Below are 26,926 nucleotides of genomic sequence, written 5' to 3' on the forward strand. Positions count from 1 at the left end.
GGGCAACACAGCGAGACTCCATCTCAAAAAAAAAAGAGAGAAACACCAAAGGCTAAGGTAGCCTAGAAAGGTGGGACAGAAGCTGGACCTTGAGATGAGACCTCAGATGACCAAGAAGCAGAGGAAGGCCTCTCCGGGAAGGGGGCAGTGTCTAAGGCAGAGCAGCAGAGGCAGTGACCTGCACAGAGCAGGTGTGGAGACGGGAGCATCTAAGGCAGAGCTAGGCCGCACATTCAAAATCGCAGAGTGGTTCCCACACGCTTGCCTACGTCCTCCACTCAGCCAACAGGAGGGACAGGCATGCTCCCATCAGCCTCATTCTCAAAATGCGGCTGATGGGACCATGCCACAAAATGTCTTTCCGTCACCAATTACTCGGTACTGAGCACCTGCCATGTGCCAGGCCCTGGAAATAGAAGAGAAAACCCAGTCACTGCCTTGGAGAGACCATACCCTGATTAGAGAAAGAGACCAATAAAGAAGCCATCACCATATACAGTGGCAAGACCTCCTGTGGCGCTAAGTCAGAGCAGCCCGCGGCAGCAAAGAGGAGACCCAGGAGCCCAGGCTTAGGCAGGCTGTCCAGAAGGGGCAGCCAAGCCAGAGCCCAGAGGATAAATGCTCCGGAGCTGAGGAGGCAGGAGGGGTGGGAGAAGTCTGCATGATGTGCCCGGGCAGGAAACGGTGTGTCCTCACATCTATGGCAGATGGCAGGAGCATCCAGGAAGCCAAAATTAGCTCCTGACAGCAACATGACTCCATCTGAGGAGGAGAGGTGGCCATAGATGAAGCCAAGCATGGGGCAGAGGCTCGGCCACACAGGGCCACGGGGGCCACAGGGGCCACACAGGGCCGCGGGGGCCACAGGGGCCACACAGGGCCGCGGGGCCGGGGCGACAGCAGCCACTCATGGATTTCTGAAGAGAGAAGCAGGTGAAGACTTTTGCTTCAGAAAGAAAGGGCGATTTTGTAATGAATAATGGGCACACGATTACCACTGAGTTTATTTGAGGGAAGGAAAAAATGTTTTCCAGTTGCTAAGCTGGGAGGGCAAGTTAAATTACAGGAGATGTGAGAAAAGTTTGCCACGCAGACTGTAATTTTCTGTTATTCAATATTAGCTTGCTTGTTCAAATATCAACCAAACTCTATAACCAACTAATTAAGTTCAGAGTACCAGATGAAGGCTTTTATGCCAGAGAAGAACCTTCTACCTCACCCAAATTGGTCCCAAAAGGAGGGTGGGTAGGAAGGCATGAAACTAAGGTAGTATCATTAAATTTCTCAAAGACTAAGAGTATACAAAGTTTTTAAAATAAGACACAAATAAACAACATTTTTAAAAGAAAAAATGATTAAATGAATCACATTAAAGTTAAGAACTTCTGTTCATCCAAAGCCACCACTAAGAGGTAAAGGCAAACAAATCATGGTATGGGACAGGATGGTCACGTCACGTGTCCAACAAAGAGCTCACACCCAGGGTATATATAAAGAAGTCCTCCAAGTCAGGAGAGATGGGGAAGGGGAGGGAGAAACAGAGATAGAGACAGACAGAGAGAAGACAACCAATGGGGGAAAGGGCAAAGGCCTCATACAAAAGAGGATATACGAGTGGCCAGAACATTAGAAAAGTGCTCAACTTCACCGATCATCGGGGAAAAGCAAATTGAAACCCCAATGCTACACCATTATATACCTCACTCTCACCACTCTCACCACTCTCACCACTCTCATCTCAAGAATGAATAACATGACTGCAAATACCAAGTAAAGGCAGGTGAAATGAATCTATGCCATTAGAAGTCCAATGGTGGTAGCCTTAGGCAGAGAAGTGGCTAGACATCTGATGCACACAACTTCAATCCTCATGACAACTCTATAAAATGGTGATGTCTGTGGCAATAGCAATAGTGGTGGTGGAGATGGTGGTAGTGATGGTAGTGGTAGCAGCAGTGATGGTGATGGTGCTTGTGAGGATGGCAGTAATGGTGGTGATGGTGGTGGTGGTGGTAGTGATGGTGGCAGTGGTAATGGTGGTGGTTGTGGTTATGGTAGTGATGGTGATGAGGTGATTGTGGTGGTGGCAATGGTGTGGTGGTGATGGTGATGGTGATGGTGGTAGCAGTGATGACAGTGGTTATGGTGGTGGTAGTGCTAGTGGTGGTGGTTATGGTGGTGATGGTGGCAGTGGTGATGGTGGCAGTGGTGAAGGTGGTGGTTGTGTTGATAGTGGTAGTGGTGGTGGTGGGGGTTGCAGTGGTGTTTGTGGTGGTGATGGTGGTGGTGGCAGTGGTGATGGTGGTTGTGGTGGTCACAGTGGAGACAGTGATGGTTGTGGTGTAGTGGTATTGAGGGTGGTGGTGATGATGGTGATTGTGATGATGGTGATGGTGGTGATGGTGATGGTGGTGATGGTAGTGATGGTGGTGCTGGTGATGGCAGTGGTAGTGATGGTGATGGTGGTGATGGTGGTGATAGTGGTAGTGATGGTGATGGTGGTGGTGGTGATAGTGGTAGTGATGATGATGGTGGTGTTGATGGTGGTGGTTATAATGGTAGTGACAGTGATGGTAGTGATGGTGATAGTGGTAGAGATGGTGATGGTGGTGATGATGGTGATAGTGGTAGTGATGGTGATGGTGATGGTGACGGTGACGGTGATGGTGATGGTGGTGGTGATGGTGGTGGTGATGGTGGTGGTGGTGGTGATGGTGATAGTGGTAGTGATGGTGATGGTGATGGTGGTAGTGATGGTGATGGTGATGGTGATGGTGACGGTGATGGTGGTGGTGATGGTGGTGATGACAATGATGGTGGTGGTGGTGGTGATGGTGATGGTGATGATGGTGGTGGTGGTGATGGTGGTGGTAATGACAGTGGTGGTGATGGTGGTGGTGATGACAGTGATGGTGATGGTGGTGGTGATGACAGTGATGGTGATGGTGGTGGTGATGGTGATAGTGGTAGTGATGGTGGTAGTGATGGTGATGGTGATGGTGATGGTGATGGTGGTGGTGATGACAGTGATGGTGGTGGTGGTGGTGATGGTGATAGTGGTAGTGATGGTGATGGTGGTGGTGGTAGTGACGGTGATGGTGTTGGAGATGGTGGTAATGGTAGTGACGGTGATGGTGGTGATGGTGATAGTGGTAGTGATGGTGATGGTGGTGATGACAGTGATGGTGGTGGTGGTGGTGGTAATGGTGGTGGAGATGGTGGTAATGGTAGTGACAGTGATGGTAGTGATGGTGATAGTGGTAGAGATGGTGATGGTGGTGGTGATGGTGATAGTGGTAGTGGTGGCTGATGGTGGTGGTGATGGTGGTGGTAATGGTAGTGACAGTGATGGTAGTGATGGTGATGGTAGTGATGGCGGTGGTGATGGTGATAGTGGTAGTGATGGTGATGGTGATGGTGATGGTGGTGATGATAGTGATGGTGGTGGTGATGGTGATAGTGGTAGTGATGGTGATGGTGGTGATGGTAGTGATGGTGATGGTAGTGATGGCGGTGGTGATGGTGATAGTGGTAGTGATGGTGATGGTGATGATAGTGATGGTGGTGGTGGTGATGGCAGTGGTGGTGGTGATGATGACAGTGGTAATGGTGGTGGTGGCGATGAAAGTGGTAGTGATGGTGGTGGTGGCAGCAGTGATGCTGGTGGTTGTGGTGGCAGTAGTGGCAACAGTAGCAGTGTATTAATTCACTTTGCATTGCTATAAAGGAATACCTGAGGCTGGCTAATTTATAGGGAGAAGAGGTTTTATTTGGGCCCACAGCTCCACATCCTGTACAAGCATGGAGCTGGCCTCTGCTTCCGGTCAGGGCCTGAGGAAGCTTCCATTCATGGCAGAGGAGGGCAAAGCGGGAGCACAGTCACACAGTGAGGGAGGAGACGGGAGGAGGCACCAGGCTCTTTTGAACAACCAGCACTAATGAGAACCAACAGAATGAGAGTTCATTCATTCCCATGAGACGAGCACCCAGCCATTCATGAGGGATCCACCCCCATGACCCAAAACCCCTCACCAGACCCCCCTCCAACACTGGGGATGATATTTCAACATGAGAGGTGGAGGGGACACACACCTAAACCGCAGCAAGTAGTAACTTGTGTGAGCACAAATCTGAGTGCTTATACACCAAGCACTGTCCCAAGTGCTTCACACATATTATCTCATTTAATTCTCGGGTAAATCAATGACATGTAGATACCATTCTTAGTGTTATTTTACAGAACAGTAGGGCCAGACGGTGCCCTCCCCAGAGGTCTGGGTGCCCCGAGCTCAGAGACTCCAGCACCGGAGCCAGGCCACTCCTCTGAGGTCTCAGTTGCCACTCCTGGGTACTTCCTCTCAACTTCTAGGCCACACTCATCCAACCTCTTCACAGGCTGTGCCAGCCCAGGGCAGGAGCTGCCTCCCTCCTCGCACCTCCTGTTGCTTTACATTATCTTTGCCTCTCAAATACTTTGCACCTGTCGGAAATTGTTCATAGCGATTCTTTCTGTTCTGGTGTGGCCTGTCTCCTGCCTGGCCCCAGAGTGACACAAGGAGGGACCTGGCCCCCAACAGTTGTGATCCAGCTTGGCTTGGGCTGCTGTGCCACTAGTTCCCTTATCCCAGAGGCAGGCCACCCGTGTTTTTACTGTTGAAAATGCAGGTGAGGCTTGCAGTGAAGCCTTTCACACACAGGTTGTATGATCAGTGAGCTCCAACCCCTCCTTCCCCTCCCACCCCAGGCCTCCCCTCTCTTGGCCAAAGGCCTGGCACAGAAAAGGTAACCCCTCAGCATTCCTGCTGCTCCAGGCACCTGCCCAGGCCCCTCTGCCTGGCTTTCATTGTTGGGGTACTTTTGGGGGCTGTGTTGCCTACTCGGGGAACAGCTTTTCCTTAGTCCTCCCAGAGTCCCACTTCCGCTCTCGCCCTCCCTCTAACCCAGTTTCCACGACACCTGTGGCCAATGCTTTGTTACGGGGGGTTGAAATGATTTCCTTGTTTCAAAGGGAATGGTTTTATTTTCACTGTTTCTTCATACTTTGTTGTTCGGGGGAGATTTCAAGAGAAAGAGTAGAATAAAAATGCTACTCTTCTGCCATCTTTATGCAGAAACCATGCCAAATTAACAACTGCCAGCAGGTTCTGTACTGGGCCCCAGCTCCCTAGGGGATGGGACCACCTCCCTGTGATCTCCTTAGGGCTGAAGCAAAGCCTTAGATGAGTGCAAGAACCACTCCTCAGGGGCAAGGGAGCAAGACGAACACATCAGACTTGCATTTGTAATAACTATTTAGCATATAACAATTTGCCACTTATAGCCTCACTCAATAAAAAATATACTTGTTATTCCATGTTGTGTGACTAGCACTGAAAGGAAAAGGGAAAAAAAAACCCACAAAAAAGGGAAGGATTCAAGACAAGAAAAAATAAAATGAATGTGCACCAGCAAGCTACAGGTGACTTCCTGCTCCATCCCACTCCCGGCTCTGGGCACACCCGACCCTCCTGAGCAAGAACACAAGGTGGGCTGCCCCACGGCTCCAGCCCCACAATCATGCACACAAATCACTAAAGGACAAGCCTGGGTCGCTCCCCAGGGCAAGGCTCCTTCCAGGGCAGACACAGACCGGGAGAATGGGTTAGACAATGCGGACGCAAGGCTTCATGCTTTACTTCCTACAGACACAGGTTTCTATCAAAATCAGTGGAAGAAATATGGGAATTCAAGATACCCTGAAATTCTCCAGAGCGGTACAAGACCATATTAACCCTTTCTTACATACTCCAAACTCATTCTCTCATGACATAATTCTTTGCCTGCAAATTCTCCCAAGCTCAGCCCTGGACCTTCCCTCAAGCTGGAACTAACCAGAGGATCTGTGGCTGTACCTCTAAGAAACTTGGTTTATCACATTAGAATGTCATGAGCATGGGGAGGGAGCCATCTGCCAGGAAGTAACATGTGATTAGTACATCCACTACTGGAAACTTAACCAGAACCAGTCAAACTCTCCTTGTATGCCTGGTTCATCTCACCCATACGTCAAAAGCACATAAAACACCCCAAAGTCCTGCTAACTTGCTTTCCCTTTTTCATTCTCTGTCTGGTCTCACTAGCCTACAATTTCTCTAACTGTATTAAATTACCCGGTTTTATTTCCACATATTACTCTTGATACTTTTCCCTCCTCGTATACAATACATTCCCCCTTTTATCAATGCACTCACTAGCCTCTGACACACCAGGTGTCCTGCCAAACACGAACTCCCTAGTTCACTTTTGTGATGTATGTGCTAAATACTACCTCCCCTACTTATCCAAGAGGAAATCGAGGCACAGTAGTAACAGTTCCCCAAGGACAAATAGCTAGTAAATGGTGAAGTCCAAATTTCAACACAGGTCCCCTGACCCCAAACTACGCGAGCTGGATGCATGATGGGTTGGATCCCAAACAGACTCCTTCCAGGCCTGCTAATGCTTCTCTCCCGTTCATTGAAGAAATAGTTCTGCTGAGCAGCTGATGGATGTTGAGGTCTGGGAAAGGGCACTGGGGATACAGAGGTGTGTGCTCGGTCCCACTGTCTTCTGCTGTGTGTCTTTCATGAAGAGCTGGTTTCCCACTGTCATGGCGGCACCAAGCCTCCCCGAGGCTCCTGCACTCAAGCTCTCAGCCTGTAAGCCCTCCCCTGACTTCTACTGACTTTAACTGAATCCACAAAGAAGTTTTCAGATTCTCTGAAAACTCAGTATTTAAAGTATCTCTTCTACAAGTAAACAATACAAACATTCCCAGGGTCAAAGCTGCTTACGATACCTACCTTTAGTGGTGAGAACTTTCGAGGTGACTTCCAGTTTCTCCAATGGTTCCATTCCAATATTTTCCAATTTAATGATTAGTTGCTGACTTTCTCCATTGTAAAGCTGGACAGATACATTAGTAGATATTTCATCACCAGAAGAAGGTTGCAATGAATGTGCAGATCTAAAATAACGAGAAGAAATTTAAAGAAGAAAGAAGGAAGAAGCCAAGGCCATTTGAGAATTACTCACTTCCGAAAGAAGGATCGCCATACTCATGCATTTCAGAAACAGGGGCTAGGAAATCTTGGCTTCATACATGGAGTTCAGTACCCAGCTATCAGGAATGGAAAGCGAGCTGCCACATGCCTCATGCTTTCCTCATGCAGACACGTCCAGGTCTTTGTATGTCATAAACATGAACACCCTCACTCAGCCTTCATTTCTCATGGGTATGTGAAGCATAAAAATACTTAATTACTAAGTTATGGAGGATAAAAATGAAATGATGAATTCATTCAAATAAACCATGAGGCCACTGTTCTCTCAAAATCTAAAAAGTGTCATGCTTAGAAGTGCCTTGGGAAACTCCATAGATTTAAGAGGAAAATGTACACCAACATTCCCGCTGACAACATAGAGCTGAGGCCAAAGAGGAGTAAGAAGCTGTCCCACAGATCCCTTCCTACAGGTACAAACTGTGAGGAAAGCCCACGAACACCTGGTGTCACACGAGGGCAGCTGGACCAGGCTGTACTACCCAGGCAGTATCCGTGGGGCTCCATCCTCATACCAGTCAGGTGAGGCCCTGGACTACAGGACAGGCCAAGGCAGCCAAGCCAGATGAACGTGCAACGCAGAGGCCGGGGCCTGCCCAAGGCTCCTGCACTCAAGCTCTCAGCCTGTAAGCCCTCGCCTGACTTCTACTGACTTTAACTGAATCCACAAAGCTAATTGCCCTGGCTGCGTCCTTCCCAACCCACAGGCTGCAAACAGTGGGTTGGGAGGGAGGTCACTGGTGATCACAGAGAAAATATATCTAGTAGCACAACGGGGTCAAATGCCAGCAGACGACAAATAGAGGCATGTAACAGGTGAGGTTAAACACACACATGGCTCCCTGGAGAAGTCTGGCCACAGAACAAAGGGGCAGACAGAGGAGGTGGCCAGATTGAGGAGGCCGACATGTTCTCCTGGGGCCTGAAGGTTTCCTGAGTACCCCACTACCTTCTTCCTGTCCCTGAAGGATTTCCATAGACAGCCACAATTAGTCCAGCATACTTGAGCCAACATCGTGTGCTTAGTGCATCCAGAAACGGCTCATGAAGTCAACTAAGCGGACTGTGGACCACCCCACTCCAGACACTCTCCAGCAGTCTTTCCGATGCCCAGCTCCTCCTGGCCCTGCTCCCAGTCACAGCACACAGGATCGGAGTCAGATCTGCTTCCCACGCCACAGGAGCACATGGTGTCACATGCTACTTGGTCCAAAGGACAGAAAAGAATGTTCCAGACTCACACCTCTGCCATCCAAGGGAAGAAATGCTGCTTAACACAAGCCAAGCTCATGGCACCAGGCACGTGTTTCCTGGGGGCTTCCAGATGCAGACTCTGATAGAGGAGCTTCTGCATCCAAACCAAACTTTGGTGAAATAATTGCATAATAAATCAAGGTGGGCTCCTTGGAATTTAAATATCTTTAATGTTCATGAGTCAAGAAATACACTTCCCCTGTCAAGGAAGGAAAATTAGACTCGTGTCCTTACCACAAAGGGCTTCTTCCCATCTTTTAGCAGGCAGCCTTTCTCAAGCAAAAGTTTGTAGTCAATGTGGATTTGCAGAGAAGGTATCAGGAGAAACATAAAACATGGCCAAGGCTCACTATTTTGTGTCTCAAACAACAGGATGCTTGACCGGGCAGTCACAGGGCCTGGGCCTGACAAAGGCCCTGACGGTCCCAGCTGCAGCATCCCAGTTGTCACGAGCAGTGGAGCTTGGGTGGGACTTGGGCTGGCACTGAAAAGGAGCTGAGTCCTGAACAGGCCATGGCACTACAGAGATGGCAGCAGGCACCCCACTCCAGCCAAGGTCAGGCCCCCAGGGAGGTGCTGCAGACGCTGGGCAAGGGTCAGGTCCAGTCTCCTAGGAGGAGATGGGGACCAGGAGCTTCTTGGTAGAGAGAAACTCCAATGTGGGACTACGGGCAAACTGTGGGAGGTAGGAGTAAGGTCTACGCCGACAAGACTCTCTTGTTTAAGGAGATGGCCCCTAATATGTGGTCTGTGTTGGGTGAGGCAGACCCTGGGTCTGAGCAGCACAGGAACTGCAAGGGGAGTCACTGGTGCCTGAAGCTTGGCAAACCTGTGCCCCGAGCACTCTGTGGGCTCAGCTGCCCTTCCTGTAGCTCTGCCCTCCCCACCCCTGCACTGGACCAAAAGCTTTTTCAAGACAGGGACAATTTTTTTTTTTTTTTTTTTTTTTTGAGATAGTCTCACTCTGTCGCTCAGGCTGGAGTGCAGTGGCACAATCTCCACTCACTGCAGCCTCCGCCTCCCGGGTTCAAGCGATTCTCCTGCCTCAGCCTCCCGAGTAGCTGGGATTACACATGCCCAGCTAATTTTTTTGTATTTTTAGTAGAGATGGGATTTGGCCATGTTGGCCAGGCTGGTCTCGAACTCCTGACCTCAGGTGATCCACCTGTCTTGGCCTCCCGAAGTGCTAGGATTACAGGAGTGAGCCACCGCACCTGGCTGTGACAATATTTTTATCTTGCATTATCAGCTCCTACCCAGCCAGGTACCTGGCACATAGCAGGTACTCACTAAGTATGTATTGAACAAATGAATAGCAAAGTATGTATTAACAAATTAATAAGCATCTCAAACTTGAACACATCAAGTTTCTGTGCAACACAGAAAAGCACCCTAGCAGTAATCAAGATGGGCCTGGGACAGAGTGGCCTGCTGCACACTTCACAGCTGCCTCCTGCTGAGCCTCACCCTGTGCAGTGCATCTCTGCATGGCTGCCTGGCCACGGAGAAGGCGGGACAACGCAATTCCACAGGAGATGCCATCAGGCCACCTGCTCCTAACCTCTGCCCTCCTCACTGGCAGTGCTTAAGGCACCACTCCCGCCAGGCTCCAACTGGGCACCTCCGACTCCCATCCTGGAATGCTCTCTGCCGCATCCCACTCGCTGCCTACCAGATCTGCTCCTCTGCGTGTCTCCTCGGCAGAGGCCTTTCCTGAGAAGCTCCCTGCAAAGCAGGCCTTGCCATCTGATGCTGCTTCGCAAAGTGACCTGCCTTCTGTCTCTGAAGGCCTGCCTCTTCTGGACATCTCATCTCACCTGACCCGCTGTGTTTTCGTCACAGCGCCGAATTCTCCTGCACCATGGTCTGTATTTATTGGCTTAGTTGACTTGTTGTTCCCTCTTCTTTGCATTTTCTTCCATGCTTGATTATCTGACCAATTGTTGTGGATCTTGTAAGGCCCAGTTGAATGCCACATCTTCTATGAAGCCTTCCCGAACCCCAAAGACAGGGTCAACCTCTACTTTGTTTTTATATTACGGGGCCAGTTAGCAAATTTGACTCTCGTTAGTCTGAATACCTCCTTCCAGACTGAGAGCTCATACAAGGGGAGCAGCCTAGGTCAAGAGCATTTTTATTCATTGCATTTTTTATTAATTGCTAGTCCTATAGCACAGGGCCTAAAGCACATGGTAGGTGTCGATAAATGTTTGTGAGTAAATTTAATGAATCAGTCACTGGAATGTTCATATTAGATTAATAACAATCAAAACTCAAAGAATAGTCACATTTTATTTCAAGAAGTCACCTTAGAAAAATATACACATTATATACAATTTTTTAAAATAAGAAATAAAAAACAAACATTTTAACTCCGAATCGGTTCCACTAGACCCTCCTCCTCCAGCCCCTGGTCCTCATCAGGACCATGCTGGGATCCACATTCCTCCCCAGGGCCCAGGCTCGGTGCCGTGGTGGCCGCCCACAGCAGCACATCTTGTTGAGAGGTAGCAGGTACCAGAGCATGCATGGACCCCCGTCACAGTGCATCCACAAGACAATAAAAATGGGGGGTCAGAGGCATTATCTTTGGAAACGATTCTAAACACAGGAGAAAAATGTGGGGTGGGCAGAGAAGCAGCTAGAGGACCTGCTTTCTTCACTGCCTTTTACAGCTGCCAGGGACCTTCAGGGACGCCTTATTAGCAGGACAAATGACAAAGTTAAAGTACCTCTTCTCAAGTTATTTTTCCTTTCTGGTAACAGCTGCCCTTAGCGTTTCTTTGCCTTAAGCCACCCCCCGCCCTTTTGCTGGAGCACTGGCTGGGGCTCGCTAAGCTGGAGCTGGAGCCACAATCTCCTTTATGAGCTCTCACAGTGCTCACCTCCAGCTTTTGTTGGGCGGCTGATGCCCTGTACAGGCCTGTGAGCACGTGCCGTGAAACTGTAGCTGAAGCTAGTGTCCTTCCTAGCCTAGTGCTCACTGGGTGCCACAGTTCTACGGACAGCAGTGGCAGAATTTAGCAGCCAAATTTAGCAGCTGGTAGTCTGCACGTCTGGCTGTTCAAGCTAATGTGCCTGGAAGTGTCCAGGCCTGGGAAGTCCTGGTGGCAGGCTCAGTAGAAATCATGTGTCCATTCAACACTGAAGCCCTGCCAAAATTCATCTTTCTAAACAGCATATGCAGGTATAAAATCCACCTAGCTTAAGTATGCAATGCAATAATTTTTGGTAAATTTACAAATCACTGATACCCAGTGTTTTTTTGTTTTGTTTTGATTGGGTTTTGAGATAAAGTCTCACTCTTTGTCCCCCAGGCTGGAGTGTAATGGCGCGATCTCAGCTCACTGCAACCTCCGCCTCCCAGGTTCAAGCGATTCTCCTGCCTCAGCCTCCCAAGTAGTTGGGATTACAGGCTCCTGCCACCATGCCCAGCTAATTTTTGTATTTTTTTTTAGTAGAGACGGGGTTTCACCATGTTGGCCAGGCTGGTCTCGAACTCCTGACCTCAGGTGATCCGCCCGCCTCGGCCTCCCAAAATGCTAGGATTACAGGTGTGAGCCACTGCGCCCGTCCTGATACCCAGTTTTAAAACACTTGCAGCACCCCAAAGAGATGCCGCAGGAGCACTTCCAATCAGTTTAGTCCCCACACCACTGGCAGCCTCAGGCAGCCGCTGAGCTGTGTCCTGCCGCTAGAGACCTGCTTTCTGGCTGTTTCACATCAGAGGACTCACGCTCTGCGCCTCTCGCATCTGGCTTCTTGCGCTCAGCAGCTCGCCTCTGAGGCTGGTCTGCACTGGGGCACGTGTCCCTTCGTCCCTTCACTGCGGAGTGGTGTTCCGCTGCAAGCACACGCATTCTGTTGACCCATTCACCCGCTGATGGCCATCTGGGCCCTTTCCAGTTTTCTGACTGTGAATGATGCTGCTATGAACACTCACGCACAGGTTTCTGTGTCAACATACGTGTTCCATTGTCTTGAGCAGGTACCTAGGAGTCGAATTGTTGGGTCATATGGTAAACTTATGTGTAACTTCTGAAGAAACTGCCAATGTGTTTTCAAAAGGGATGTCCCATCAGCATCCCTATCGGCCTCGCACGAGGCGTCCAGCTTCTCTGAAACCTTGCAGCCCTGCTATCGTGAGCCCCGTGAGCAGGTGTGAACTGGAGCCTCACATGGTGCCAGTTCAGAGACTAATGATGTCGACCATCCTTCCAGGTTGCTTACGAGCTATTTGTATATCTTGTGGTGAAACAGGTACTCAAATCTCTTGTCCATTTTTTAAATTAGGTTGTTTACCTTATTTTTATTAAGTTTTAAGAGTTCTTAATGTGAATATAAGCTCTTTATCAAATATTTAATATGCAAATATTTTCTTCCAGTCTGTAACTTTCATTCTCTTAATGGTGTCTTTGGAAGTGTAAAAGCTTTTAATTTTGATGAAGTCCAATCTGTCAACATTTTATTCCAGGGATCCTGCTTTTGGTGTCACATCAAAGAACTCTGCCCAATTCAAGGTCGTGATAATTTTCTTTTATTTTCTTCTAAAAGTTTTATATTTTCAGCTTTTACACTCAGGTCTATGATACCTTTTGAGTAACTGTTGTCTGTGTTTCATTTTATTCCCCGATTATACGTCGGTATCTCCACCTCTCCTTCCTCTGTCGAAGACCGCCCTGCCTGCCCCTGCACCCAGCCAATTCCTCCTCCCTCCTATCAAGCTTGGTGTCTCCTCCTGGAAGAACTCTTCCCTGAGTCCGTGACCTCCCCCAACACGTGGGACCTCCCCCATCAGAGTCCTGACGACAGTCACTGTGATTATTCGGCAACTTGTCAGTTTCCCCACTTGACAGAACTTCCCGTGAGGACAGAGACCAGGACTCTCATGATCAATGCTACAGCCCTAGCACCCAGCACAGCAAATGGCAAATGAAAGGGTCTATTGAACACATGAATGGGCTTTAAACACATTTCAGAAAATCCCAAGACACATTTTATAAAAATGGCCAAAAGGATATCCGTTAAGTGTTATTTGTAAGTGCAAAAATTAAGAACAGGCTGGATGTGGTAGCTTGTGCCTGTAATCCCAGCACTTTGGGAGGCCGAGGCGGGCAGATCACTTAAGGTCAGGAGTTTGAGACCAGCCTGGCCAATGTGGCAAAACCCTGTCTCTACTAAAAACACAAAAATTAGCTGGGCATGGTGGCGGGTACCTGTAATCCCAGCTACTAGGGAGGCTGAGGCAGGAGAATTGCTTGAACCCGGGAGGTGGAGGTTGCAATGAGCCAAGATTGTGCCATGGCACTCCAGCCTGGGCAACAAAGCAAGATTCCGTCAAAAAAAAAAAAAAAAATTGAGAACATCCCAAATTCTAATAGCAAGGAAATTAATGGGTATGCAATTTTGAGATATCTTTATAATGCACTTTGTTGAAGCAATTAAAATTGAATTTTCTCAAGAATTTGAGAAAGCATGAAGAAAAGCTTACGTTATGTGGTTATGCAAAAAGTAACCTATAATACTATATATGATGTCGTGTAATCTCAACTATTTGAATACATATTTTTATTTATTTATTTTTTTTTTTTTTTTTGAGACAGAGTCTCGCTCTGTCACCCAGGTTGGAGTGCAGTGGCGCGATCTCCGCTCACTGCAAGCTCCGCCTCCTGGGTTCACGCCATTCTCCTGCCTCAGCCTCTCCAAGCAGCTGGGACTACAAGCGCCCGCCACCACGCCCAGCCAATTTTTTGTATTTTTAGTAGAGACGGGGTTTCACCATGGTCTCGATCTCCTGACCTCGTGATCCGCCCACCTCAGCCTCCCAGAGTGCTGGGATTACAAGAGTGAGCCACCGTGCCCAGCCATATTTTTAAATAGGATGGATAAAACACTGGAAGGAAATATCACAACAAATCATTTATAGTAATTGCTTCTGGGACTCCTGAGATTTCTTTTTCTTTCTTTTTTGTGTTTTTCTATAATGCTAAAAAACAAATAAACAAGATCAAAACTATTTCTTAGAAGATAAGAGTTAGCTGAGCATAGCAGCTCACACCTGTAATTCCAGTACTTTGGGAGGCCAAGATGGGTGGATTGTTTGAACCCAGGAGTTCGAGACCAGCCTGGGCAACATGGCGAAACCCCATCTCTACAAAAAAATACAAAAATTAGCCAGGCGTAGTGGTGTGAACCTGTAGTCCCAGCTACACAGGAGGCTGAGGTGGGAGGATCACTTGAACCTGAGAGGTGGAGGTTGCAGTGAGCCGAAATCGCAACACTGCACTCCAGCCTGGGTGACAGAGTGGGACCCTGTCTCAAAAAAGTAATTAATTAATTAAAATATAATATAAAAGTATAATTAAAATTCCCTTTTTCTTTTTTTCTTTTTTTTTTTTATTTTGAGACAGCGTCTCGCTCTGTCGCCCAGGCTGGAGTGCAGTGGCGCGATCTCAGCTCACTGCAAGCTCCACCTCCTGGGTTCACGCCATTCTCCTGCCTCAGCCTCCCGAGTAGCTGGGACTACAGGCGCCTGCCACCAGGCCTGGCTAATTTTTTTTTTTATTTTTAGTAGAGACAGGGTTTCACCGTGTTAGCCAGGATGGTCTCAATATCCTGACCTCGTGATCCGCCTGCCTCAGCCTTCAAAGTGCTGGGATTACAGGTGTGAGCCACCGCGCCAGGCCAAAATTCCCTATATTTTTAAGGGAATTCCTAAATTCCCTAATTTTGTTTTTCAAAAGAATTATGATTCCATAGGCTAATTTCACATTCTGTTCTGATCATGGTAAGAAAGATTTCAACTTTGTTCTAATTCATTTTAAGCAAAGCATATTGATGTTGCTTATCTTAAAGAAATCCTTCACCTATATTCTGGTCATAAGAATTACAGGCTCTTTGTGCCATTTAAAAAAAAAAAAAAAATGTTGGACCAGAAATGATGCCTCAGAGCCACTCTGGTCTGTGACCCTCGTGCACACTACCTGGGCAGAGAGGTGCTGATCTGCAGTCTCGGCAACGCGGGAATGACTTCCACTGTGGAGCCACTGGTTTTTATTCCTGGCAGGTTATCCAGCAAGCAGTCACTGAACACACCGAAGACCGTGGTATGGTAACCTGGAACAGAAAACGAACATCTTCACTCCACTGCTCCAGGGCCAGAGCAGTGCGAACACTACGGGGCTCCTCTTCAGAAGACCTGAGTTCCGAACCTGCCCAGGGCCCACCGGCGCTCACCCACACTCCCGCCCTCAACCCCACGACCCTCACTGTCCTCGTACGTGATGGGGAGGGTAACTGCATCTGCATTCCTGTTTCACAAGGCTGGCTGGGCCCAAATGAAAGACTATATATGTGAAGGTTCCTTGTAAACTATAAATGTCTACTTAATAATCAGTATCTCATCCCTTTACTCATTTGCTTTTCAGATTTATCCATCTCTAAAACGAGAATGTTAATATTCTTTCCCAGGACATAATGTGACTTAATGAGTATGTGAAAAATGCTTCAAAGCCTTCTGTTGAGAGACGAAAGTTCACACACGAGCCAATTGTTATTGTAGCTGCTGCTGATATGGCAGATGTGCTGTATGTGTATAAGCATCATAATTTAAGATTAGCAAATTTCCCATGTTTAAAAAAAAAAGTCCACTGGTTAGATAAGCACTTGAAATTGTTTAAGCAAAGCTTTAAAATGGCTTTTGAAATTTCACGAGATAATTATTATAAACAACATTCACTCTGTAACAAAATTAAACAATACCCCATGGCTAGATGCCTAGGGTGACAACTTTTCTGCATTCATATGAAACTATTTCATACTAAAAGGAGAGGCAGGCACTCCCTCGAGGGCAAATCAGGGACCTTACACAGCCTCAATCAGCCCCATGCTCACCTCCTGCCAGCTTAAAGCTACCCTATCAAGGTAACTCCCATTCAGAGCAGCCACGCTTCCTCTAAAGTATACCTCTTCAAAGACATCTTTAACTGGCAAACATTCTCCTCCCCAAAACCATATCTGGCACTAATGTCCTTTCTATAAAACCTGGTATGACATGGTTTTGTCTGCTAAGCAGCCATTATTTTGCAATTCTTAATTTAAATCAGTCATTTTCCTTTTCTTACCTCTTGCTTAAAATAATTGCCATATAAACCCTAAAGTCTGATGACAAGTAGCACATTACAATGTCTGATAATACAAGGTCAGTCCTTTTGACTTCATTCCCAAAGCGGGCCAAAAATGAACACTCACTAGTCTGCACCCAGGATAAACAACTAAGAACTGTGTGACTAAGGCTCTGACTCCTCATCTGTGAACATACTAGTTATGGGTTATGTGTTATTCTGAATCAAGCCCTTCACTCCTTATTACTCCTCTCTCATCTATTCCTATCTCCTATGCTCCACTGCCAGGCCACAGCTATGGTCCTACCTCTGTCCCTTTCTCCCTGGGTCATCGCTGAAGCATCATCACTGGTGTCCCTGCCTCCAGTCCTTCCCATTTCAACAGGGATCCTGGATCCTGAGGGATGGCTCTGAACTGCCCACCTGACCACATCTCTCTTCAAATAACGCAGCAGCCCCACTGCCCTCTGGAAAAAGCCGGCATCCTTCGGCACAGTGTGTAAGACCCCCAGGTCAGCCCTCTGCCTCCCTTCCAGCCTGTCTCATCCCTGCCACCCTGGCCTGGACCACCCACTCTGACCACCCCCAGGTCCCCCAAACATACCATGTTCTCTCTTACCACCATGTTGTTCTTTCTGCCTGGAACCCTCTTTCTGCCCCCTGTGGACTCCCCCCACGGCCCACCCCCATTCATTTGAATAGTTCCTAGTTAGCCTTCAAGCCTCAGGGTCACTGACCAACCCACTCTCCCCGCTGGGTCCATGCCCAGAGTCATTCACTCCTACGGCCACTCCACTCCGTCTTCCCATTTGGGGCAGCACACCCTCACCTACAATTACACCTGCCTCACTCACCCGTAGGGAGCACCCTTCCAGCAAATGTTTGCTCTTCCAGCCAACAAACACACATTGAAGACCTACTGTGTGCCAGGCTCCACACTAGGCATGGAGCTGCAGCTGAGCGAGACACACGAGGCCAGCAAGGAATCCATCACACAGAGTCAGGAAGGAGACCACCACACAGGGGCCTAGGCCAGCGAGCACACGCCGAGGAAGCCTCCCGGAGGAAGGGAAGCCTGTGCTGAGGACTGAGGGAAGCCCAGGAGCCGGCGAGGGTGATAAGCACTCGATGGGGCACAGGCAAAGCCTCAGAAAGCCTGGAAAGCTGCCAGGACTAAAGAGTCTTTGGAGACTGAAGTAGGAGGGGAGAGGCAGAGAGCAGGTTGTGGAGGCCAGCAGGAGCCGGACCACGCCGGGCTCCAGAGCAACACTTAAGGACTGGGCCTTGATAACAAGGGCCTGGCGACAGCTGTGAGGCTCCCAGTTGAGATATGTCAGGAGCATATTCACAACAGGAAGATCGCCGGGCCTCAGATGGGAGGTGGGTCTGTTAGCAAGCAAGACCAGGGCAAAAACACCAGTCCCAATGCTTTTGTGACAAACCATGGAAGAGTTATGATCTGCAAGAAGGAAGAGGCAGTGGAGATGGAGAGAAGTAGTGGTTCTCAGGAAGCACTGAGGGAGGGGAGGTGGGGTGCTGTGACAGACAGCAAGGGTCAAGGATGACCCCCAAGAACCCGTTAGGGCAAATGGCTGATGGGAATGCCTGCACTGAGATAGAGGCTTGACGGGGCAGTTTTGGGGAGGCAAGGTAGGGAGTTCTGATTTGCATATATTATATGCAAGGTGCCCAGGAGCCAGCTGGGAAGGGCTGGAGGTGCAGGCTGGGAAGAAGTCCAGCCCTGGAAATCACCTGCACATTGGAGGAACTGGAAGCCAGGAAGGCCAAGGGCATTGGTGGGATCACCTAAGGTAGCCTGTGGAAGAGGAAGAGGTAACAGGGCCAGGGAACACGGGGTGAGGGGTGGGAGGAAAGAAGTGGGGTGTGAGGAAGGCCTGACTGAGGGGTGGGCTGCAGAAGACAAGAGAGACCCAAACAGAAGGGCCAGAGAGGCGGTAAAACATCCGGAGGGGCAGGGTCACAGCAGCTAGAGCAGAGAGGCGGGAAAGTATCCAGAGGGCAGGCTCACAGCAGCCAGAGGGGAGGGCGTGCCTAGTGGAGGGTCGGCCAGGGACTCAGACGGCACTGAGGAGCGAATTTAGAAAAAAAACTGGAAAGTAGGCCCTGGATTTACCCAAAAAAATACTGCTTGTGACAGGAGTTTTGGAGAAGTGAAAAGGGCTGAGTCCAGGATGTAGAGGGGTAAAGCCCCTCTGCAGAGCAGAGATTCAGCGTGTGTAGACACCCTCTGAGGAGTTCCAGAGAAGGAGCAGGAGGAAGGAAGGCTCACTGGAGGAAGACGGCAGAAAGGAGACGAAGCAGAGGGAGGAGGGGCGTGGACAGTGGGGTCAGAGCACAGGAAGGACCCCTCCCACCGCCACACCACCACACATCCTGCACCCCATGAACAGGTTTTTCTCATGCTTCCCAAAGAGACACGGTCTTCATTATCTTCTAACTGGTTAGGACTGGCATGACGGGCGATCAGCTCTGGACCTCACGGAGGCCACGCAAGGGTTCAGCAGACCCTCCTGAGCAGGAACCATGAAGGGACTCTCCTTACCGTTCACAGCAATCGTTCCAGTCGTCCGCGGGACCCCGACGAGCGTCACTGGGTACAGACCAGATTCAGCCGGAAGAGAAAGCGCCGCAGGGAGAGACTCGAACTCCACTCCGCTGGTGAGCAGCCCCTAAACCAAGCGACGCAGCATCGTAAGCCCCGAGCAAACCTACTGGGCGTGCTCAGTTCCAAATGCGCCTCAAGACATTGGTTATGGCACATCTGGAACTGCTGGAATAAAATGACCAACGGTCTTCATAGAAACCCACAGAGAACATCAGAGACAGTTTACAGTGTAACGCAAAACCACCTCAACACGGTAAGCACTGCGGGTGCTCGGGTGATAAACCACAGATCCACTTGATTTCAGCCCTGTTTGCTGTCTGTTTGATATTTGTTTTATCATTTTACCAAATGGGAATGTGAACACAAAGAGAAAATATTTTATTTATAAACAAAAATAAATAAAAACATGGCTGGGCATGGTGGCTCACACCTGTAATCCCAACACTTTGGGAGGCCAAGGTGGAAAGAACACTTGAGCCCAGGAGATCAACACCAACCTGGGCAACACAGTAAGACCCCATCTCTACAAAAAAATTTTAAAATTAGCCAGGTAAGGTGGCACGCACCTCTGGTCCCAGCTATTTGGGAAACTGAGATGGGATGATCACCCGAGCCCAGGAGGTTGAGGCTGCAATGATCACACCACTGCACTCCAGCGTGGGGGACAGAGTGAGACCCTATCTCAATCAATCAATCAAATGTGGAAATATATCACCAGTTAATATCCCTGCCACACATCTATGAGTTATCAACTTATTTCAGTATGTACTAAGCTTGCTAGTACAGGCACTAAGCTTGCTAGTGAACAAGACAGGCAGATTCCCTGGTCTCAGGACAGTGGCCCATGATTGGAAGCAGTGCAGGTATGTTGGCCCTCAGGACTTCTCAGCATTGTAACAGAGGTCCTACTCAGGGCACTAAAGCAAGAAAAAGGAAGAAAAGGCATACAGGCAATCACTCACAGAAAACAAAACCAGGGTCATAGAAAACGCTATGGAATCTACAATGAAACTTGAACTTTCGAGTACATTTAGCAAAGTGACAGAGTCAGAAAAAAAAGGAGTTATTTCTATAGTTTAGCAATAAGCAATTGGGGAAAATATCACTAACAAGCAATCAAAACCATCAACGATATTAGAATAAACCTAACAAATGACGGGCAAGGTTTCATAACAGTTACAGAACACTGCTGAGATAAAGAAGCCCTGGGCGAAGGGAGAGATCCTGGATTCTTTTTAGCGGGTTGGTTTTCTGCAGCAGTATGGTCAAAGCTACCCTGCAACTATCTCTGATATGACAGGACTGAGCATCTAAGTAGATGTGCTGATGCTGGGAGCCCGAGTTCTCACGCGGGAAGAAAGGACACACATGGATGGAGGCAGGCAAGCACCCTCTGGAGAAGAGCTGGAAAGCGAGGGTCCCCGTGAACAGGGCAGATACTACATGCATGTCTATGGTGCAGATGCAGGGGTATACACATGTGTACATATACGTAGGCATATGGGTTTAGACATATATATATATGTGCGTTCTCATGTATATGTACATGCATACAGACTTTTCCCAACTCTGTCTACAGGAAGCACCCAGAAGCAAAGCCACTCTCTCGGCAGTGAGTACACGTAGTGCCCAGACTTGGGGCCAAGGTGTGAAATGATCTATGTGTGGAACAGATGCAGCAGGCAAGGGTGGAAGCCGAGGAGCCAATTGTCTCTAGGCAAATATATTGGCATTTATTTCTTTTGAAAATAGCTAAAGCAATATGGCCAACGGTGAACATTTTTTAAATGTGAATGGTGGAGATGCGAGTGTGTAGTATTCCCTGTAACATTTCATAGGTTTAAAATACTTCCTAATTTAGTTTTTAAAACTTTGCCCATGATTTGTGGCCTATCTCCATGTGGTGCTTTTTATTTTGTTCCCTGCTCTTCCTCATTTGTTATAATAAGCACATTTTGTTTTTAAACCAGATAAAAATGAAAGCTACATTTTAAGACCAAAAAAAAAATGTGTAAGAAAGAGCAGCAGGCATTTGATACTTTAACGGCTTTGGGGAAAATTCTCTAAACTGCTTCTCCCTACTAAGGCTGAGACAGAAAGCCACAGGAAAGGCCAGAGCCAAATCCTACTGCAGGTCAGTCCTCACCCAACAGGAGGGGGAGCGCTTCTCCCGAGTGCACCTCGAGACTACAAGCTGAACATCCAGCTGAGCTTCCAGGAGCTCAGACCGATTTCGGGAAACTATGCCACGTGCTAGAGGCCTAAACAGCATTTCAACAGCCACCACGTGTCCACCTGGCAAACTGCAACTCAGCCTGTACTCACGGCCAGGCTGTCACATCTGTCCCAGGAACCCTTCCTTGACTCTCCAGGGCCAGGCAGACTCCCCTCCACATCAGGCCTGCAACAGCTCGTGCACCCCAACAGAGCCTTGATCACAGTCGCAGCAGGGACCAGGGCGTGACCATCTCTGTCCCCTCAGGGCCTTGCCTGGGGCCTGACACGTGGCGAGCGCACTCAGAAAGATACCTGCATGAAAGGCCCACCTCTTACCCTGAACACCAGTCATAAAACTCTAAAAGAGAACGTCCACTCTCACAGCACCCTCCTTTGCGTGCTGCTGAAAAGTTACACAGCAGTACCACACAGCAATGCAGAGAAGACTCGACAGATGGAACCTACATTGGCGTGGGGAGGGCCTGCTCTGAAAACACAGAATCAGCTTAGAGGGCCAGTACAAATCTCCTTCCCCCTGACTAGAGAACGGGGTAAGCATTTCCAACAGAAGAGATTACAAAGTGAATTTTTCACACCCTACACAAAGGACAGAAATGGGACATCAGGATTTCAAAACAAGAGAAAGCTCATGGTGGTGGTGTGGTCATTTATCCTCCCATTCCACAGCTTGTTCTTCCCCGGGGTGTTGATCATCTTATCATCTTGCAGCAATAAAGTAATGCTGATATCATTGAGTAGCAGGCAGAATGTGGACTTTGCAACCTCAACGCATCTCATGTAAGCTTCAAAATTATTATTTCACATCTTATACCCAATCAACTAAGCTCAGTGTGTGTTCAAATCAGAGGTTTCTTTGTAGGTTCAAATATTTATTGAGAACCAAGCCTAAAGACACAGGAATAACAAAACATGGTCTTCATTTACAATAAGCTTATATGCTTTGGCAAAACAAACATAAAAACAGACACATATCGTAAGATGTGTGCCTCAGACATTAAGTAAAACCTACTTTAATGAGAAGTTTGTGTGTTAGCCCAAGAAGGTCAAATGATTGGTGATACATACCATGTTTTCGACTCGAAGTTCAAACGGCATTGGGTTATATACCATCAGCTGAACTTCACACACATCTCCTTGAACCCACTGGAAATCTAGAAAACACACACACATAAATGAATCCATGTATTAGTTGTATTTTTTCACTTTCCACATGGCTTCCAATTATTCCTCTGGCAATTTATATTCTCAGTGAGGCAGCAGGCTCTATGATCATCTTGAGATGGATGATTCAAAGCTGCTTTTTCCACCACCAGCTTTCTCTGAAACAAAGCGAGGCAGCCGTCACTGGCGCTTTGATGCCACATGAATGGTGCTTGTCGCCGCCTTCAGCAGGCTGTATTCATGCTGACATCAGTCCAGATGGCTCTGTTCTTGGTACAGAGCCATAAGGCATACCACGCTTCACGGGGCCCAGAGGCTGGCAACACAGGAAGACGGCACTGGGGTCACTTGTGAGTAACACGGAGTGTGATTTGCCCTATTCCCCTAAGATTGTGAGAGGGGAGGCTTCTCCTCCCCACCCACTCCCAGGTCAACTGCAGTTCAGTACCTGTGCAGGGGCAGAATTCTGATGACCTCCAAAACCCCCAGCCTTGCTGTGCACAACCTGGTGTGCAGGCACTATGTAATCCCCACCTTCAGTGTGAATATGATGATTAGGCTATATTGTAAAACAAGGGTGGAAAGATTTTGCTGATGTGATTGAGGACCCCTATCAGTTGACTCTGAGTTAATCAAAAGGAAGGTTGTCCTGGATGGGCTTGTTCTAATCAGGTGAGACCTCACAGGAGACCATATCTTGCCTAGAGGGCCTGTGGAGGGGACCACACGGCAAAGGCCTAAGAGCAGCCTCTAGGAGCTGACAGCAGCACTGGCAGACAGCCGGCAAGAGAACGGGGATCACAGGAAATGAACGAAGAACAGCCTGCGGAGTCGTGAAAGCAGGCCCTTCCCTTAGTTGAGCCTCTAGATGAGGACACAGCCCCAGATGACACTTGGATTTCAGTCCTGTGAATCCCTGAGCAGAGGACCCAGCTGAAGTCCACACAAATCGTGAGGAAGCAGATTTGTGTTGTTTTAAGCCACTGAGTCTGTGGTCATTTGTTACAAAGCAACGGAAAGCTAATTCAGCATCTGTCCCAATTTCCATCACCCCCTCCTCCCTTTACAGTCCTCTCTTAGGCAAACCAGAAGGAATTTCAGAATCAATCAACAGGTGGCAGGCACGTGTTAGGTGTGAGGCACTTCCACACAGGTTATCTCACTACTCAGCATAAGGACCTCCTGAGATAGGTATGATAACCCCCATCACTGCAAGGCAAACACTCAAGGTCCAAACGGGGTAATAAATTGGCCCAGGAACCACACAGCAAGCGAGAGGAGCTGCTGGATTCAGGCCTCTAAACTCAGAGGCATCCCGAGCAGACACAGGTGGCTAACAGGGCAGTGGAGGGCTTTTTCTCTAGCAGATAAGAAAGTCTGTTGACCAGAATCATTCAACTTTCACAGAGCTTTCATAAGCATGTTCTCAAAACACAGCTTTTTCCACACACTCTGCACCCTGCACAGAGATGAGAACTGACTCCACCACACCTATGACATCTGACCCAGAGCTGGCATGTTGACATTGCATAAATTAATACAGTGCCTACCTACCAGGTGAGCTAACAGTTCCCCTAATGCCTGCACCACCACGTACTCATCTGAGCCTCTGGACAATGCAGTGAATGGCCACAGTCTATCTCAGCAGTACAAATGTTATGCCCGTTCTACAAAAAAGGAGAACTCCCCTGACAGGCTGGCCCGCCTGCCCGTCCTACGGTCCTGAGAAGCAAGAGAACTGAGATTCGAACTCCAGTCTGTCTGGCTCCAAAACCTACACTCTTTTCACCCTACTGCTTCACCTCTCAGGACCCCGGAAACTCAGGTCTTGTCCTTCCCTCATCCCAGCTTCCATGCCCCCCAACTCCCAGGCCCACCAGCTTCTGAGGACCTTCAATGGGAGGGGGCTCACCTGCCCTCCTCATTCACATAAGTCAGTGGCCAGAGCACAACATGCTCCCAGCCCACCTGCCCCCCACCTCACCCAGCCTGCCCCGGGGCCACTGATGGTCAGCATCCCAGCCCACTACTCACCACAAATGAAGAAGGTCACTCTCTTTAAACAAGTGGCTAACGCCTGGTAATTAAGAAACAGCTTGCCCTATCATGGTCATGATAATGATGATGATAATAATAAGCCATTTAAAAAATCATTTTCTAGGGTACTGAAAAAATAATGTATACTAGATGGTCTATGTCTACTAAAGGGTAAATCTAAAATAAACTGTTGATTACATAAAAATTTATTCTTCTTTTTTTCTTTTTTTGAGATGGAGTATCACTCTGTACCCAGGTTGGAGTGCAATGGTGTCATCTCGGCTCACTGCAACTTCCACCTCCTGGGTTCAAACGAGTCTCCTGCCTCAGCCTCCCAAGTAGGTGGGACTACAGGTGCGCGCCACCATGCCCGGCTAATTTTGTTTGTATTTTTAGTAGAGACAGGGTTTCACCATGTTGGCCAGGCTGGTCTTGAACTCCTGACCTCAACTAATCCCCCCATTTTGGCCTCCCAGAGTACTGGAATTACAGGCGTGAGCCACCACGCCCAACCTGAAAAGTGATTTTTGCTGAAAGAAGGAGATGACCCCTTTCCACCCTCAGCATGTCAAAGCACACGGTGGTGGCCCTTCCTCACTATTTTGTCCCAGAAGTAGTGGGAAGGCACAAGAAACAGCCTCTCTGAAACCCCCTCATCTCAGGCCCTGCCCTTCCTGTTGTGGGACACACTGTGCATGCTGTCATCTGTGGACCCACGGCACCAGGCGGTGGCACTTATTGACAAGTTCATCTCTTTCTGCTACACTGTATGGACCCACGTGGCGGGAAAGACTCCTGATTTATCAATGCATCCCCAGCACATAGCACAGGGCATATAACTGCTACCAAAAATGTTACTGAATGGTTGCCAGGGACTCTAGAAACATTATCTCCCTTGATCCTCAGAACCACCCTCCGTGTCAGCTTCTAATGTCCCCATTCCGTAGATGGCATGACTGCAGACCACAGAGGCGCAATCAGCTGTCCACAGTCACACAGTGGGGAGCTGCAGGGCCAGGCTGCAGCCCAAGTCCACCTGACAGCCACAGCCTCTCCAGGCCACCACGCTGCCTCTGGGGCAGCAGTCGACCTTGGCACTAAGCCTGGCAGCACCACAAAGACCTATCACAAATGACAGAAGGCCTTCAACCCAACACACTCAAGCTGAGGCCAGTGTTGCAGTCATCTTTGCATGGATGTAGCTCAGATGATGGCCACACCAGCCAACACACAAAGACTCATGAACTATTCCAAGTTAAAGTGGAAAATGGTCTCAAACACTGCCCTCAAGAGTTTCTTCATCTCTAAAACCCTATGCCACCTGCTGTGATGATACCTCCCCCAATTATACGCCGAGGTTCATTTAGAGAGACTGGAAATTTAGGTTAAAGTTATGTGATCTGTCAAGCCTCTGGGCAAGCACTCACTGATCAGTACACTGCCAAAAAGATATTAGAAGCTATGGGATATAAATTACATTTTCCTACCAAACAAATAATGTGCATTTTGGCTGAAACTTGCATTATATCTCAGAAAAAAAATCTTACATCATCTGCTGAATTTGTCCTCAGCCCAGATGAGCAGGTACTTCTTACTACAGTGAGAAGCCATATTATAAAGAAAAAAGGCCCTGGGCATCGAGTCCTGCAACCTGGCATGGAGCCTGGGGGCTGTCATTGACAAGCTATCTGACCTGGGGCAGGTACTTACATTCGTTCAGTCTTAATTTTCTCATCTGCAAATAGGGAACACAATAATGCCTGTAGCTTCAGCATCAAATAGTTTTGAGAATCACTGGATGATGTTTGCTTAAGCCCTCTTCAACAAATGCAGACTGTAATTTTCATAAAAGGAATCTTCGACAATGTCTTTTTGTTTTCTGAGGTAGGGTCTTGCTCTGGCACCCAGTCTTGGCTCACTATAGCCTCGACCTCCTGGGCTCAGGTGATTCTCCCACCTCAGCCTCCCAAGTAGCTGGGACCACAGGTGCCCACCACCAGGTCTGGCTAATTTTTCGTATTTTGTGTAGAGATGGGGTTCTGCCATGTTGGCCAGGCTGGTCTCGAACTCCTGGGCTCAAGCAATCCACCCGCCTCAGCCTCCCAAAGTGCTGGGATTACTGGCATGGGCCACCACACTCGGCCAACAATTTATTAAAATTGAAAAGGAAAAGCAGAGAGGCAGGGCCTGCAATCCATGCCATCAGTGGCACAGGGCCCTGCGCCCTGGCATCTGGGTTCACGCTCTGCTGTTGCTGTCTTCAAATTCTTCGTAATGTTTGAACAAAGGCCCTGTGTTTGCATTTTGCACTGGGCCCCACAAATCACATGACCCATCCTGAGAAGTAGAGTCTCACACCTCCAGTCTCCTAAATCACCTCTAGAAGTTTTTCTCAACAAAAGGACTGA

At 48.5% G+C, this 26,926-nt stretch overlaps 1 protein-coding gene across 9 annotated transcripts in view; it reads right to left on the reverse strand.

The window, feature by feature from the left end:
- The window catches only part of TRAPPC9 (trafficking protein particle complex subunit 9), a 729,895-nt gene that overhangs the window by 534,893 nt on the left and 168,076 nt on the right, over positions 1-26,926 (reverse strand). For all 9 annotated transcript variants that reach the window (XM_063643571.1, XM_055287357.2, XM_063643573.1 and 6 more), the window contains 4 exons: positions 22,386-22,471; positions 19,020-19,146; positions 15,317-15,449; positions 6,822-6,985 (listed from right to left, as the gene is read on the reverse strand). In XM_063643571.1, the coding sequence (XP_063499641.1) occupies positions 6,822-6,985; positions 15,317-15,449; positions 19,020-19,146; positions 22,386-22,471 (510 nt within the window). The remainder of the gene's footprint in view (positions 1-6,821; positions 6,986-15,316; positions 15,450-19,019; positions 19,147-22,385; positions 22,472-26,926) is intronic.

The sequence above is a fragment of the Symphalangus syndactylus genome, chromosome 7 (genome assembly GCF_028878055.3).
Source record: "Symphalangus syndactylus isolate Jambi chromosome 7, NHGRI_mSymSyn1-v2.1_pri, whole genome shotgun sequence".
Taxonomy (NCBI): Eukaryota; Metazoa; Chordata; class Mammalia; order Primates; family Hylobatidae; genus Symphalangus; species Symphalangus syndactylus.